Below are 17,763 nucleotides of genomic sequence, written 5' to 3' on the forward strand. Positions count from 1 at the left end.
TCTGCAGGTCAGACGTCATTTTTCAAGAGACACTCAATTACATCGTGCGCTGCGTATGCAACGCATATGAGGGATTTAAAACAATTTATTACAAACTGAAGTGAATATAATTGATTATATGGTTTGGAATTGGATGTTTTATGAGATTGTTTAAATGTTTTATGCTGTTAAATTATTATTTTAAATGAATCGCAAAAACTAGGGGGTCTGATACTAGCACAATATGCATTTTTTTCATTCTCTAATTTCATATCCTCACAAAAAATGGTCACTATGTATTTTGAGAATGTTTTAAAATTTCCTTTCTGAATATGCTTGCTTGCACACTGTGCGTACTAGAGACATTCATTTCGCACTGTATATGCAGTTGTTGGACTTTTTACTGCGTTTTGTACACTCTCAGAAAAAAAAGGTTCACGGTAGTACACAGAGTTTTGTACATTTGTAAAAGTTGTACCTTATATAATACAGAAAAGGCCTCTTATGATGCTGTTCTGTTCTTTTTATGGTACAATTGAAATGAAGGTACACAATTGTTCTCATAAAAAAGGTACATAATTATCAGACAACTCCTTCTTTATTACAATATCTGTGAAAATACATATGACTGGAAAGGCAAAGTGATTTAATGAATAATTTCTGTATTAAAACATGAATTACATTTAAAAGCCAATGTTTAAAGAAACTCATAAAAATTCATTATTAAGTTCTATAATACAAAACAACTGGTAAAACAAAACTATAGGTATTGTAAACTAAACATTTAAGGCATTTTAATAAACATTTGATAATCATTTTCTGATAAATACATTTTCATTATTGCTATCTTCAGCTTTTGGCGTTTGCTTTCCACTACACAGGTGAGCTGGCAAAAGTCCTGCATATGCAAAGTGTTCATGCAGACATTTTAGTATCTTAAAACTAATCAAGCATTGTGCATATCTCATTACAATACTTTTGCATAATTCTATTTCTAGTTCTAAAGTTCTAAATGAACTTTTAAGTGATTACAAAGGCATTGTGTGAAAATTGGAGGAAAAAAAGTTTTATATTGTACATGGGAGAATGTGTTTCTGTAACATTTTTGTGAAAAGTGTTGTGAAATGTTTAGCAAAAAATAGATCTTTTGGCTTTTTAAAGTATTTTTTCTTTTTTTATTGTAAATAGAAAAGGTGCATTTACACAAAATGAAACTTTTTTTAAAACATTGTTTAAAAAATGACTCATTTTGGAGCAAAATGCCTTTAAATAGTTCTTGAAGGAACACATTTGACACTGTTAAGGTACAGTGTCTTGTCACTGTAGTGGTACCTTCATGGATCAGATTTGTACCTTTGATGAAGGTACAATATTGTATCTGCAGGTTTTAAAAACCATTGGTACATTTTGGTTTCTCATGGTACAAATCATGTTCTTAAAGGTACAAACTGCAATGGTACAAATATATTTCTTTGTCTTCTTTTTGCAATTCTGTTCCATAAAAAGGTACTGCCCCAGTGACAAGGGTTTGTACTTTCTTTGGTAAAACATTGTACCATTTTTTTCTGAGAGTGTAGGGCTGTATTTTACTTCTGGTATTTCTGACTTTTTGGCTTGTTTTGGGAGTTCTGGAGTGTCGGAAAGGAGTGCAAAGGCTCCACACTTTTCTTGAAAGCAGGAACTCATTTGCATTGAAAGAGACACACACACAAATACATGTGTTTTTGCTCACACCTAAATAGAGGGTACACTTGACAAGCAATAATAAATGATCTGTAAGGATTTTTTTAGCTGAAACATCGCAGACACATTCTGGAGACACATTATTTTGCATCATTTGAAAAGGGACATACTTTGTCCCCATAACACGCAGACATGCAGAGGATTCCCAGCTGCATTGATGTTGGTGCCAGTTTGGACAGAGTGTTTGTTTGGAATCCAATGGGGTATAAATATCTCAGAAGAGGAAGATAAATCAAGACATCTGCTCTTGTTTAGACAGCATGAGGTTTTTGTACTCCAGGCTGGACTGTTGTCAGTGGGGAGAACCAGGAACATTGCTCTGGGTCTTAGCCCACTTTTTGGACTCAGGGGAAAGGATGCACAACCAATAAAATGTTGTTTTGGGCCATGGGGATATTGGCGACAGCCCCGTTTAAGCAAATTATTATGTAATGCTGCATTACATCATTTGGATTTTACAGTAATGCAAACCAATGTTCAAAAGTTAGTAAGTCAGTATGATATCTAATTTATTTTTGATTAAGAAGGGAATTATTAAATGCTATATGTATTGACCTCATTCTACAATGCGGAAGTGCGCTCGTTTTTGCGATTGTTTTAGGACTTCCGATTCAGTTGCCTATGGGAAAAATGACTAGAAATAATAAACGGCAGAAAACGGTCAAACTACTCGCTCTACAAACAAGCGTTTGCATGATTATACATAAAAAGTAGAATAATATAATAAGAAATGATCAGTTTGCAACATAACGCAGCATTACGAGCTGTTTTTAACCTGTAAAAATGAATGGACGTGAATGAGACCGGAAGTCTCGAGCCAAAAAGATTCAAATGGCTACGCCCGCTCATACGCGGAGAATAAGGTGAATACAAGGAGTTCAAAATTATATTTTAATGATATTTCAAGATTATATAAGTAACAAAAATAAAGAAAAAGTTCAAACTTTCACAAAATATAAGGATAGGATAGAATAGAATAGAATAGAATAGAATAGAATAGAATAGAATAGAATAGAATAGAATAGAATAGAATAGAATAGAATAGAAGAAAGTTTTTAATAACAAAAAATAGGCCTCTAAAAGATAAAGAATTTTATAATATAATTTATTACAAAGTAGGCTTGGGCGGTATCCAAATTTTGATACCGTCAAACCTCCTCCCTATTTTACCTCGGTAAATTAAAAATTATGATGTAAGGCCCAGACAGCGTCACCAAACTGCTTGCTTGTGCCTAAACCATTCAGAAACTGAATACCGTATATCTGATCTTAGGTTCGCGGTCACCTGTTTGTTGCACAATTTGCAAATCATCTCATCCGTATTTATCACGTCTCCCTTCTCGTTTGGTTGAAACCTGAAATACTGCCAACTGCAGAGGTTGTGTTTTTTTTTTTTCGAGACCAGGTGACTTGGTGCGCGACTCGCCATCTTTCCTCACCTCTCTCTTTCTCCTCCATGCTGTCCGTGATGACAATGTAATGTGTGTATTTATATAGCGCATTTATTGTGTATGGCCATACACCCAAAGCGCTTCACAATCATGAGAGGGGGGTCTCTCCACACCACCACCAGTGTGTAGCATCCATTTGGATGATGCGACGGCAGCCACACTCCAGCTATTGGGGGAGTGGAGAGACAGTGATAATCAGTTCGCCAATTCGGTGGATAGGGATGATGATGGTTAAAGACCAATGGAGGAATTTGGCCAGGACAATCACGCATATGCATTATAAGGCATTAAATAAATTATATTTAGTATTTAATCCTTGTCTCCTATGTACTGTAAGTGCATTGCTTTTTATGACGGTATAATGGTATTGAAACTGATACCGTTGCTATTTTTAGATCCCGCGGTATACAGTACCATATTACCTTATTACCGCCCAAGCCTATTACACAGCTCTCTGGAATACTTGATTCTGATTGCACAATTGTGACATTACAAGGTATGTTATTTCCTGATAACAGCTGATAAGGGTACTATGAAGCATCTTGACTGTTATTGAATGAAAGCATTAGTCTGTGATTTGTTAATTATAATTATTATTAACCAATATTCATTGATAATAATAAGAAGAAATTATTTTAAATATAGCATTTCTGCTTTTACAGTATTTTTAGCAATTAATGAAACCTTTGTGAGCATAAGAGACTTCTTACTTTAAATATTTCTAATTTCAAACTTTTGAACAATATTGTATAATCCAGATCATCACTTGGATACTGTATCACTTTCATGTATATTGTGCGTGTGTGTGTGTCTATGTGTGTACTGGTGGTTTTCCATCGTATCTGTGCTTCCTTTCTATGTATATAGCATGTTTCTTTTCATATGTTATAAGTACTATGTAATCTTGTGTGGTTCCTGATATATTTTATATGTAGGATGTATACTCTACTTTTTATGATGGCTTGAGAAAGCCAACATACTGTTGTACTATAAACGTATTCTTCTTCCGTCTTCTTCTTTTTAGACTATTTTCAGAATTACTCATAGACCGTTCATACTACAACCACCAAACCAACTCCAAACTATACTGAATTAAATTGCTATATCTTTTTCAACTGATCCGACTTACGGTTTTCCCAAAACTGACCTGGAAAATTGGGAAAATTCCCATTGACTTAACATTGGACCAAACTTTGTGACCTCATAACTGTCATACAGACTTAAGGTTGGGCTCATTTAACTCAGACTACCAATCTGCCAATCACTGATGACCTTACAACTTACTATCCACACCCTAGCAACCACTTACAGCACCCTAGCAACTCACTTCCATTAAAAAAAAAACTGCCATTGGCTTTACATTGGACATACTTACAACATACCAATTCATACTAGCAATATACTAATCCATACTGGAAACACACTAACGACTTACTAGTCATACTAGCAACATGCAAAATTTATACCATAACCATCCTAGCAACATGATAATTCAAACTATAAACATACTAGCAACATGCACCTAGCAACCACTCAGAACACCCTAGCAACCACCTAGCAAGACCTTATCAACCAACCACCTAGCAATGCCTTAACAGCTGCCTAGCAACCACTCAGAACATCCTAGCAACTGCCTAGCAACACCTTAGCAACTACTTATTAACGCCTTAGCAACTGCCTAGCAACCACACAGAACACCCTAGCAACCACCTACCAATGCCTTAGCAACCACCTAGCAACCACTACGAACACCATATCAACACCTTGGCAACAACCTAGCAGCACCTTAGCAACCACCTAGCAATGCCTTAGCAACCAGCTAGCAACACCTTAGCAACCACCTAGCAACGCCTTAGCAACTACCTTACAACCACTCAAAACACCCTAGCAACTGCCTAGCAACACCTTAGCAACCACCTAGCAATGCCTTAGCAACTGCCTAGCAACCACTCAGAAAACCCTAGCAACCACTTAGCAACACCTTAGCAACCACTCAGAACACCTTAGCAACCGCCTAGCAACATCTTCGAGACCACCTGGAACACCCTACCAATCGCCTTGGCAACCACTCAGAAGACCCTACCAACACCTTAGCAACCATCTAGCAACCACTTAGAACAACCAAACAACCGATCCATATTATTAACACGCCAAACAAAATGTAGTTAAAACTGTTTCTAACTTCTTAAACTACTTCAATTATTTAAACTTTAAAGCTAATATATATACAATTTTTTATAAATACAAAACATATTTATTATAACGAAAAGTATTTTTGTTATTACGCAATTATTATTCTAAATAATCTTAAAAGTAACTAGAAAACAATGTTAAGACTGGAGTGATATGCTAAGATCTTTTAAGAAATCTTTTGCATGAATATTAATTTCATTTGAATGAAAATCTATAGACAATTCAATAGAATACAACAAAAAAGATGTGTTATAGAATTATCTGCTGTCTTAGACTTCACACATGGCAGAGCATTAGGTTTATTAAATTTTACCTCCCTGACTCGTCATGCCTCTTTTTTGCTTCATACAAAAAAATCTATCAAAAGGCATGCTTAGTAAGATCACCATCATATTGTTTAAACTTCAGTTTTGTAGACTTGCAAAACAAAAAAAGGCTGTTACGCCAGTTAACAACAGGACTCGCACCGGGAGAAGAGCAGCACGTGCGAGAGGCTCGCGGGTTCTCTGCGCACACGCGAAGATGCTTCAGTTTTCATTTTGATTAAACTACATTGCTTTCACCAGTGTTGGTTTGGTTGCACATAGAGAATAACGTCTTTATTTCTTAATTACCACTCTTAATAAATACACTTGCACTCTTAACAAATACACTTGCATTTACTGGGGCACTGCTGATTTTTACTGGTTCACGTGCCCAAGTAAATTAGGTCTAGCGACGCCCCTGTCTCAAGCCACCATAAAGTTTGTTTACGAACTTTACTTCTCTAGTTATCTTTGTAATGTTTACGTCCATGCCTGTTCTCAAAATGGCCAGACAGTCATTTCTCTTTTATAAATTGTTATAATATTGTGTCTGGTATGCAGCAGAGACTGCAGTGAACTTTGAAAATGATGCATTTTAATGTGTTATATGATAAAACATGATAAAAACGTGACTAATTAGGAGAGTTTTCTCAATTCAAGAGTAAATGATTGAACCCGGAAACAGTATTCCATGCCACAACTTGACATCTCCTTGAATGTGTCTGTTTTTGATGTGTGTACATTCTTATTTTGTGTGTTTGTGTGTTGTGTGTTTGACCAGAGCGAGGAGAAGGTGCGACACCTGCAGGAGCTGTTGGAGCTGGCGGAGCAGCGGCTGCAACAGACCATGAGGAAAGCGGAGACTCTGCCCGAGGTGGAGGCTGAACTGGCACAGAGAGTGGCTGCCCTCACCAAGGCCAGTGTTTCATCACCACATCCAAACAACAACAGCAGCAGAGAGAGAGAGAGAGAGAGAGAGAGAGAGAGAGAGAGAGAGAGAGAGAGAGAGAGAGAGAGAGAGAGAGAGAGAGAGAGAGAGAGAGAGAGAGAGAGAGAGAGAGAGAGAGAGAGAGAGAGAGAGAGAGAGAGAGATTCACAGTTCATGAGATTAGTTTCTGTCAGGAAAACACCCTCGGAGATGTTGATGAAACTAAACGATAAGGTGAAGGAGGGCGGAAACTGACATGGAAAGATTACACAGAAGGATGAGATAAGAGATAAACAGGATATGATGTTCAAAAAGACGTTTTGATACATGATTTAGCCCACTGAGAGATGATTTAGGGAAGCAAAAGTTATTACAGTTAAAAAAAAATATATATATAAGCTAAAACCATGACAGGCAACTAGGGAAAACACATAATATAATACAGTTGAGTCAGAATTATTAGCCCTCCTGTGAATTTTAAATATTTTTTCATGTTTAAATATTTCCCAAATGATGTTTTAACAGAGCAAGGAATATTTCACAGTATTTTTTCTTCTGGAGAAAGTCTTATTTATTTTATTTAGGCTAGAATAAAAGCAGTTTTAATTTTCAATATTCAACAGTAAGTATTGTTAGCCTCATCATTCATTCATCTTCACCATACTCAAGGTCTTGATCGTAACATCGTTATTTTATCTCTTCTGCTTACAGTATATCATGTCATAGCATTCATGTGATAAGAATGGCATCTTGTTTAACTTCGCCTTTGATGAAAAAGAGCTGCCGTTAAATTTATAGTAATTTGGACACATTCAAAGTTGCATCGTTGTGCAAAAACAACATCATGAATGCATGCTACACTTCCAAATGTGCAATTTGTTTTCTTGTTATAATGCAGAGAGTTTTGAGGTAAAGGATGTTTTCATTTGTCATTCAGTGACAGTCGGACAGGCTCATGCAGTTCATCGAACTACGTCTTTTAAAATTTAAATCTGAATCTGAATAAAACAGTCTCCTCATAAAAGTCAGCACATCATAGCACTGCTACATTAAAAACATATGATTCGATTCACGCCTTCTGATTGGTTTTCGAGGCATGTCAGCTTTTGCTGTCAAAGTCAAATGGCGTTTAGTGGCTTTTGATCCGGAAAGTATTCATAGCGCTTCACTTTTTCAACAGCTTAATTGGAGTTCACCTGTGGTAAATTCAGTTGATTGGACATCATTTGAAAAGACATACAACCTGTCTATATAAGGTCCCAGGATTGACAGTGCATGTCAAAGCACAAACCAAGCTTGAAGACAAAGGAATTGCCAGGATTGTCTCGAGGCACAAGACTGGCAAAGGCTGGCCTCCATCATCCGTAAGTGGAAGATGTTTTGAACCACTAGGACTCTTCCTAGAGCTGGCCGGCCATCTAAGCTGAGTGATCGGGGGCGAAGGGCCTTAGTTAGGGAGGTGATCAATAACCCGACGGTAACTTTGTCTGAGTTCCAGCATTCTTCATATAAAGGACTTCACAAAAGGCACATGAAGGACTCTCAGACCATAAGAAACTAAATTCTCTGGTCTGATGAGACTAAAATGGAACTTTTTAAAGTAAATGCCAGGCGTTACGTTTGGAGAAAACCGTCATCGCTCATCACCAGGCTAATACCATCCCTACAGTGAAGCATGATAGTGGCAGCATCATGATGTGAAGATGTTTTTCAGGAGCAGGAACTGGAAGACTGGTCAGGATAGAGGGAAAGATGAATACAGCAACGTACAGAGACATCCTGAATGAAAACCTGCTTCAGAGTGCACTTGACCTCAGACTGGGGCAACGGTTCATCTTCCAGCAGGACAATGACCCAAAGCACACCACCAAAATATCAATGCAGTGGCTTCACAACAACTCAGTGAATGTCCTTGAGTGACCCAGCCAGAGCCCAGACCCAAATCCTATTGAACATCTCTGGAGAGATCTGAAAATGGCTGTACACCGTCGCTTCCCATCCAACCTGATAGAGCTTGAGAGGTACTGCAAAGAGAAATGGGCAAAAATTCCCAAAGACAGGTGTGCCAAGCTTGTGGCATCAAATTCAAAAAGACATCAACAAAGTATAGAGCAAAGGCTGTGAATACTTATGTACATGTGATTTTTCAGGTTTTTTATTTTAATACATTTGCAACAATTAAAAAAAAAATTCACATTGTCATTATGAGGTATTGTGTGTCGAATTTTGAGGAAATAAATGAATATAATACATTTTGGAATAAGGATGTAACATGTGGGAAAAGTGAAGCGCTATAATATTTTACGGATGCACTATATATGTATGTATATATATAGACCGACAGTGATTTTTCATGCTGAAATGTGAGCCAATGTGAACCCTATGAGTAGTGACTTGTGGAACACACCAAACAAACTAGCACGACAGACACTCACAGACAGCCCGACGCTGCCCGATGGTTATATATTTTCTTGGTGTGTCTCGGACTTACAATCATGTGTTCTGTTCAGACCTGTTGCCAGTTCGAATACCAATAAGATTTTCGGACACATTGAACACATTGAATTTTATCCTTTCTCATTCTCCCCCAAAATACAGAAAATCAAATGTATCATTTATGAAATGCCCTTTACTATATCAGTCATCAAACATCAACAGGTAAAGCAGATATATCTCTTTTTCCAGACTTCCATCTACTTCTCCTGCCAGTTTAGATAATCCTCACTTGGATCGCTGTCACGTTTCATCTAAACATCAGCTGGAATCGCGGATGACAGTGTTTTTCCAAGGCAGCCAAATGCCTTGTCAGTGTGGCAGAGAAGCAGTGGGGTTTGTTTATAGTCTCGCTAATGCAGCTAATTAAAAATGGCAACTTTTTTATCATTCTCAGTCAGTAGTATTCTGTCACGCACCTCATCCAACTAATGACACACATTCAGGCCGGGCCTTAACCCAGATGGAGACTCTCTCCTTCCTTCCTTACACCCCATTAATTATATACAGAACATGCTATCCTTGAGTAGATTACAGAATAAAACAAAAATAAATTACATATTGCTCAAGCACATAACTATAAATTAACCATATAATAAGAATTTTGAAATGGTGTCTTAATAATTGGGGAATTAAAATATGGCAATAATAATCAATGTAAAATGAAATTGCAGACGACACCTCAATCTACCTGCCTTTAAAACCAAGTTCAAGTGGGTTGGAGACTCTTATGATATGCTTGTCGGATGTGAAAGCCTGGTTATCTTTGAACTTTTTAGATTTTAATAAGAGTAATACTGAAATAATTCTTCTAGAGCCCCAACAGTTAATCTTAAAAAATCAAGTTTTTCTATAAAACCCTGGGTAAAAAATCTGGGTGTTATTCTGGATGATGGCTTGAGCTTTGACAAACAGATCAATGCAGTGGTTAAATCCTGCTTCTTTCAACTTTGACTCTTAAAAACAATCAAATCTATTCCATCCAGAAAAAAATGTAGAAAAAAAATCCATGCTTTTATTACCACTAGCTTGGACTATTGTAACTCACTATACTTTAGGATTAGTTAGACAACCTTATCCCGGTTACAATTAGTTCAAAATGCTGCTGCAAGGCTTTTAACAGGTACCAAGAAACATGACCACATTACACCAGTCTTACGCTTTTTGCACTGGTTGCTTGTGCGCTATCGAGTCACTTTTAAAATTCTTCTTTTGGTTTTTAAATCTATAAATGGCCTGGCATCTTCTTTACTATCAGACATGTTGAATGAGCATCAGCCTGATATGTCTCTTCGGTCATCTAACCAGAGATTGTTATGTATCCCTAAGTCAGGGCTGAAATGCAGAGGTGACCGTGCTTTCACACCAGCTGTCCTATTGTGGAATGCCCTGCCCCTTTGGATTAGATCTGTTTCATCTCTGTCTGTTTTTAAATCTAGGTTAAAAACTTACCTCTTTAATCTGGCATTTTATCAATGAAAATTGTTTTATAGTTTTCTTTGTTGTAATGTTAATATGTGCAGCACATTGGTCAACCTCTGGTTGTGTTTAAGAGTGCTATATAAATAAAATTGTCATTGACACTCAAACGAGAAGGGTATAAATGGAGGTCGGAGCCAGCAGTGGGACTTATTGGTTCCAAGTGGGCTGTACAAACCTGGACTATTCATTTATTTAATCTCTTGTGCATGACAAGTCCAGCCTATTGCGTTTTATTAACATATACACCTATCTCAACCCTAAACCCAACCTCACAGTAACCTAATGTTTTATTAATGTCCACTACACCTACACCAACCCTAAACCCAGTCTGATTGTGGCATAAGTCCTTCCCACTTGAAGGTCTCCAAGCCAACTTGCAGTATAATCCCTCCTACTTGGAGGTGTCCGGGGTGCAGCGATGCATATTTGCATCAAACTCCTCCTGATGCTTCACCGATTGATGTCAGTTTCAAATGCAATGAGCAATCTAGTTATTATAGGCGGCATTTACACAAGTGCATTTTAGAAAAACAATCTTCATCCATTCTATACACACTAAAATGCATGATATGTGTTTTTTCACGCTCACTGGGCATGCGTGTACCAGTAATAGTATACTTTGTAATACTACCTTGCATAGTAGTAATTTAAGAGGGGATTGACGAATCAGGGAAAAATACGAAATAATCCATAAGACCAGTCAGAGAGCGATTGTGGATATTCACGCATGTGTTTTCAGAAGTCTGTGTTTCATACTTAAATGGAATACCAGCGTTTCTAAACTAAACTGACTTAGTGGTTTGAAGATGCCGGAGTAATGTGGACAGGAATATAAACATACATGTTTTAAAGTGAATGTGCACTAATGTAAACTGCACAATAGACATTGCCTTAATAATTCATTGTGGCACAGATTCAGCAAGGTGCTGCTGAAACTTATTTTCATGAAACAGATTAGTTGGCAGGACATCTGTGAAGCAAATCATGCGTTTCAGCACATCCCAATGGTGTTTTATTGCAGTATAAGCATTTTTTAAACTGGTGAAGCAAACTGAAATGGTGAAGTGAATCTGTGAGGGTTTTAGCCCTGATGTTGCTCTCTTTATACTAATGTTGGTGTTTCCTGCAGGCGGAGGAGAGGCATGGCAACATTGAGGAGCGTTTGCGCCAACTGGAGGCCCAGCTGGAGGAGAAGAACCAAGAGCTGGGCAGGGTGAGGACTGCACTTGGGGCATCATGAGTGAATCAGTGTTATATATATATGATGGAAGGAGGAAATGAGGAATATTGTGTGGCTTTGGTTCATTGTGGTGTGTGTGGCCGCTATGTCTCCACAAAGCTTAAAATATGTCTACATTAAATGGTTCCCATCCCATTAAGTAAAAAAGCTTAACCCATTTAAGCCCATCGGTAACTATAGTTGACAGAGTTCATAGTTGCCATTTTCCTTTTATAGGTAATTTTCTATGTGTTATTCATGTTTATTTCTCAATGACATACAAGCAAACAACCAAATAAAAGATTTCAAGAAAGGAAAAAAATAAATGATTGAATTCCTGTCACATGAGACTTTTACCCCTAATTTCAGGATGCAAAATGGAGGCAAACTCTGCCAAAGAAAGGCTATTTTCATATTGCTAAAAATAATTTTTTGTTCACAAATATATATCAACATAATCATGAGGGTCTCTAGATTCATCCAAACAAAGCCATTCTTTCTGTAAATCCATAGTTTGTTCTATACATTGACAAAAGTTAATGTGGTGACTATAGTTGCAAATACCTTGTAAGTACATAAATCCTGGGGAATTAGGGAATTATGTGTAAATTAATAGAAGTCATTAGTCTTGTTTAATGTTTTTTGCTTTCATAATACCTCATTTAAAAATAACTTTAACTGATATCTTTACTTTAAAGTAAACTTTTTTGATACATAATTTGATACACAGCAAAATCCTCAGAGTAAAATGAATCTCCCACTGGTCCCACTTCTACAAAGAGAGTTAAAGTAAAGCTGGAGCAGAGTTCAAGTGCTGCAACAACTCCACAAACAGAATCAACAGCTTCACTTATTGCTAACTTGTTTGACTATTTCTGTCGTCGAAAGATTTACTAAAAGTACTCGTTTTGTTAGACATCACCGCTGTGGAGAGCAGTATTTACTTTACTTGGGCTCTTTGAATCATGAATTATGTTATATTTTTCTTTGTCTGCTGTAATTATGCAGTAGGGGTTTGTATCAAATTGTTTTATAGTTTTAAACATTATAAATGTGTAAAGAAGCTGTTTTGAGTTAGAATGCCAAATGTTCTCCTCCTATGCAAATTTACATTGAAGCAATATTCAATACAGTACTCAATATTCACAAATTCAAATACGATTTTTTAGAAAAAAAACCCTGGAGAAAATAAATGCAAAACATGTTCATATAGGACCATATTAGCAAGGCTACATGCATGAAACCATTTAGAAAAAAATGGGCACCAATGGGTTAATAATTGTACAAAATACTGTATATAGAGTTAGGATTGAGCGTTATATTTGCTCAGTATTAAAATAATAGTAGTTTGAAGTTATGAATATGTTTGCTTGGCCATTTCTCTTTATATATAATGAAGATAACAGTTTACTATAAGTTTGTATTTGTTAATAGTATCTTCATTTGTTAAAAAAACAAACAATGAGTATACTTTTGATGTATTTATTAATTTTAATTAATAGTAATTTAAAGTATACTTTTTAAACATAATAATAAAAAATATATATATATAAAAGTATAATTTTGTTAGTGCTGTGACAAGTTCCAGGTAATACAGGTAATCTAACATAGTGCTCATAGCAATGTTTATAAAAATGAATAGACAAATACAGTATACAGAATAACTCTGGTTTCCCCCACAGTCCAAAGACATGCGCTATAAGTGAATTGGGTAAACAAGATTGACTGTAGTGTATAAGTGTGTGTGTGTGTGAATGCGAGACTGTATAGATGTTTCCCAGTACTGGATTTTGCCTGTAAGGGCATCTGCTGAGTAAAACATGCTGGAATAGTTGGCGGTTCATTCCGCTGTAGCAATCCCTGATAAATAAGTTACTAAGCCGAAGAAAAATGAATGAATGAGTATACAGAATAAAGTGTGCTAGCTGTAACGTGAAGTATGGACAAAAAAGATGTGTTAGCATTCTATAATATAAATATGAAGTCTTTATAACTAACAACTTTAGGTAAAATACAAGTAAACGTTCTTAATTACTGTAGTAAACGTGTGTGTGTGTTTGAGAAGATGTTACCTGTTGCACAGTAGGTTTTGGCCAGGTCTGGAGACGCTACATTTGACCTCACAGTAGGGTCTCTAGCCTGTTCTTTGTGTTTTTTTTATTTTGCATACACACACAAACACACTACAGAGACATACAAAGATCAATAATATAGCACTATCACACACACACACACATGCTGCTGCTCTGTGAATATGGGGCATTTTTTAGCTCATCTTGCAGATGAATTTCCCCACCCCCCAGTGAGAACAGAGCTGTAATTGGCTGCTATATTTGGATTTTGAATAATTCATGCATGGTTAATTTCCTCCTGCGTGTGAGCTGATGGTTGTAATGACTTAAAGCAGTCATAGAGAGTCCTTATCCTCCTTCAGCTCAAATTAAACTCAGATACTTACACCTCAGACTGGGCTTTAGCTTTCCTGACAGTCACGACTCTCTGTGTTGACTACATTTTAAAGGCAGTTTGCCACCAAAAGAAAATTAAGATTTTGTTGCCAGGCAACTGAGTGCCCATATCCCACCGCAACTGTGTTTAAAAGTCATCACCCCTGCGTTCAACTACAAGCACTGTCATTGTTCATTTTCCAGAGGGATTATCACTAAACCACACACCACACACACTTAAAAATATGTGCAAATTTAGTAATTCTAAAAGCTAAATTTGAGCTGTCAGAAGCAGCTACTCTGTTTTACAGGGATAGTTCACCAACAAGTAAAAATTTTATCACACTAAAGGGTTTCCAAACCTATTAACGTTTTTTTTTTGTTGGTTGAACACAAAAGAAGATATTTTGAAGTATGTTGGTAACCATTAACCATCATCTTCTATTGAGAAAAAACAATGCTACATACTTAAAAATATCTTCTTTTGTGTCCAAAAGAAGAAAGAAACTGAAACAGGTTTGGAACAAGTGAAGGGGTAAATTATAAAAGAATTAAACTTTTTGAGTGAACAATCCCTTTAAAATCAAAGAATACGATCACAATACTTTAGTGTGTAATACTGACCTCTATTGGTTCTACTGAGTGCATGTTATCAGAAAATTCACCACAAAATGCTTCCTTTTTTAAACTGTTAATTAAAAGCCTGTTTATTTATTTATTATAAATATTTATTAATAATTTAATTTATTTATTTTTTATCATTTATACATTTTTGTCTTTCTTCCCTGTATCTTCTGTTTATTCTCCCACTCTCTGTTGCAGGCTCGGCAGAGGGAAAAGATGAATGAAGAGCATAACAAACGTCTGTCTGACACTGTGGACCGCCTTCTGACCGAGTCCAATGAGCGGTTACAGCTGCACCTGAAGGAACGCATGGCCGCGCTGGAGGACAAGGTGTAGATTTAACCATAACCACCTGCACATACAGTACGCCTACTGTATACACACTTATTGCCAAAGGCGTAATTGTCACGAGTTTATTAAAACATTCAGGTAGCACTCAGCAATTACGGGGACAATAATTAGTTCCCTCCTACACAAACATCCCTTTACTGTTCATAGGCCAAAGAACAGCATACAGTATATGAGGTTTAAATACATTGCATACACAAAGCGTATTCTATATTTCAGCTAGTTGACAAATTCACTAAAAAAGAATTATATATATATATATATATATATATATATATATATATATATATATATATATATATATATATATATATATATTCTCCCTGTGTTCGCTTGTGTCCAAAGACATATTATAGGTACAGGTGAATTGGGTAGGCTAAATTTTCCGTAGTGTATATGTGTGAATGTGAGAGTATATCGATGTTTCCCAGTGATGGGTTGCTGCTGGAAGGGCATCTGCTGTGTAAATATAATGCGGTGGATAATTGGTGGTTCATTCCGCTGTGGCGACCCCAGATTAATACAGGGACTAAGCCAAAAGAAAATGAATGAATATTATTACTATATATATATATATATATATATATATATATATATATATATATATATATATATATATATATATATATATATATATATATATATATATATATATATATATATATATATATATATATTAAGTTACTAAATAATATATTACGTTACTAAAACAACACTGGTTCAGGGGCGTAGCGGACATTTTAAAAGTGGGGGGGGACGGCTGTATGATATCATACATTCATAAAATTATTAATCACCTGTTTCTAAATGGTCTGTCTAAATGGTGGGCGTATCCCTCCCCCCTGGTTGCTACACCACTGCTGGTGATTGGCCTATATTAATATAACACATGGAATAGCTTATGAAAAAAAACAGAAATATACATTTTACAGTTTTCCTAACTTTGTCCATTCCTTCTTTTTTCCTGTTTGTCCTTTAAGAATGCGCTCATCCATGATCTGGAGAATTCCCAAAAACAACTGGAGGAGTTCCATCACACCAAGGTACCTGTGCTCATTAACATCTACAAAGTGGGATACATATTTTGTTCATATTATTATACATTTGGAAAAAAATGTACAGTAGTTTACAGAATAAAAAAGAATATAAGAAAAAATATTTCATTTTAATTATAATTATATATGAATATTATTAAGAACAATATATAACATTAATATAGACTAAAGATGAGTTAATATTAATTTTTTATATTTATATGAAAATTAGTATTATTAATAATAGTATAAATTTAATGTATGCATATTTTTTTCTGGAAACTTTGATGAATAGAGCTTTTGAAAGATCTGTATTAATTGAAATGCTAATAAAAATATTAGAATAATAAAAATGAAAGGTAAACGTTGAATAGTATTGTGGTTTTTAAAATTGTGTACCTTAAAAATATTAATCTTAGTTCATAGAAGTTCATAAAAGTGACATTCCTAACAATTCTATTCATTAAGATGTCAATAATTTTGTATTGTTCAGCTAATTGAGTGATTTCTGTCTATGTAGGAGAGACTCATTGGAGAGATTGAGAAGTTAAGGGCTGAACTCGATCATCTGAAGCGCAGGAGTGGAGCATTTGGAGATGGGACACATCCTAGGTGACATCCAGATTTAAAACATGACTTCAGTTTTATTACATAATGTAAATACTAGGGATGTACACAAAAAAAAAAAAAACAATAAGTTGTCTTGACTAAATTTGTAGCCTTTGAAGTGATTAGTTGACTTTACTTTAAAAAGTGAATTAACCTGTTAAATTAAAGTTAAGTAAATAAACTATGGCGACGCGGTGGCGCAGTAGGTAGAGCTGTCGCCTCACAGCAAGAAGGTCCTGGTTCGAGCCTCGGCTGGGTCAGTTGGCATTTCTGTGTGGAGTTTGCATGTTCTCCCCGCGTTCGCGTGGGTTTCCTCCGCGTGCTCTGATTTCCCCCACAGTCCAAAGACATGCGGTACAGGTGAATTGGGTTGGCTAAAATGTTTGTAGTGTATGTGGGTGAATGAGAATGTATGGGTGTTTCCCAGTGATGGGTTGCGGCTGGAAGGGCATCCGCTGCGTAAAACTTGCTGGATAAGTTGGTGGTTCATTCCGCTGTGGCGACCCTGGATTAATGAAGGGACTAAGCCGAAAAGAAAATGAATGATAGAATAAATGAGCTATGTGCATAGATATAAAAAATTTTATTACAAGTTACAACTGGTTTACTCGTTCACTGATCAAATTTATATTGCATTTTTTAAAAACTCAAATTGAAAATGTATTAATATTGAAAAATGAACAGAAAAGAAAATATTGCAATGTCAGTTGCCATTTCTATTATCCTGCAGCTCTAGTAAATACGCTGTAATATTATAGTCCTGTTGAAAATGTGACTGCTGTAGAAGGGCTAAGTGAAGTGTGTGAGCCTCTGCCGCTGTGTATTGTGTCAGGTCTCATCTTGGCAGCGCCACAGACCTGCGGTTCTCTGTGGTGGAGGGTCAGGGCGATCACTACTCCTCCACAGGG

General features: G+C 36.1%; 1 protein-coding gene across 1 annotated transcript in view; it reads left to right on the plus strand.

The window, feature by feature from the left end:
- The window catches only part of ppfia4 (PTPRF interacting protein alpha 4), a 187,616-nt gene that overhangs the window by 129,847 nt on the left and 40,006 nt on the right, over positions 1-17,763 (plus strand). The window contains exons 8-13 of the mRNA XM_056468039.1: positions 6,453-6,587; positions 11,704-11,787; positions 15,063-15,194; positions 16,193-16,255; positions 16,767-16,858; positions 17,688-17,763. The exon at positions 17,688-17,763 is cut by the window's right edge and continues 57 nt beyond it. Of these exons, the coding sequence (XP_056324014.1) occupies positions 6,453-6,587; positions 11,704-11,787; positions 15,063-15,194; positions 16,193-16,255; positions 16,767-16,858; positions 17,688-17,763 (582 nt within the window). The remainder of the gene's footprint in view (positions 1-6,452; positions 6,588-11,703; positions 11,788-15,062; positions 15,195-16,192; positions 16,256-16,766; positions 16,859-17,687) is intronic.

Source organism: Danio aesculapii, chromosome 11 (assembly GCF_903798145.1).
Source record: "Danio aesculapii chromosome 11, fDanAes4.1, whole genome shotgun sequence".
NCBI classification, from domain to species: Eukaryota; Metazoa; Chordata; class Actinopteri; order Cypriniformes; family Danionidae; genus Danio; species Danio aesculapii.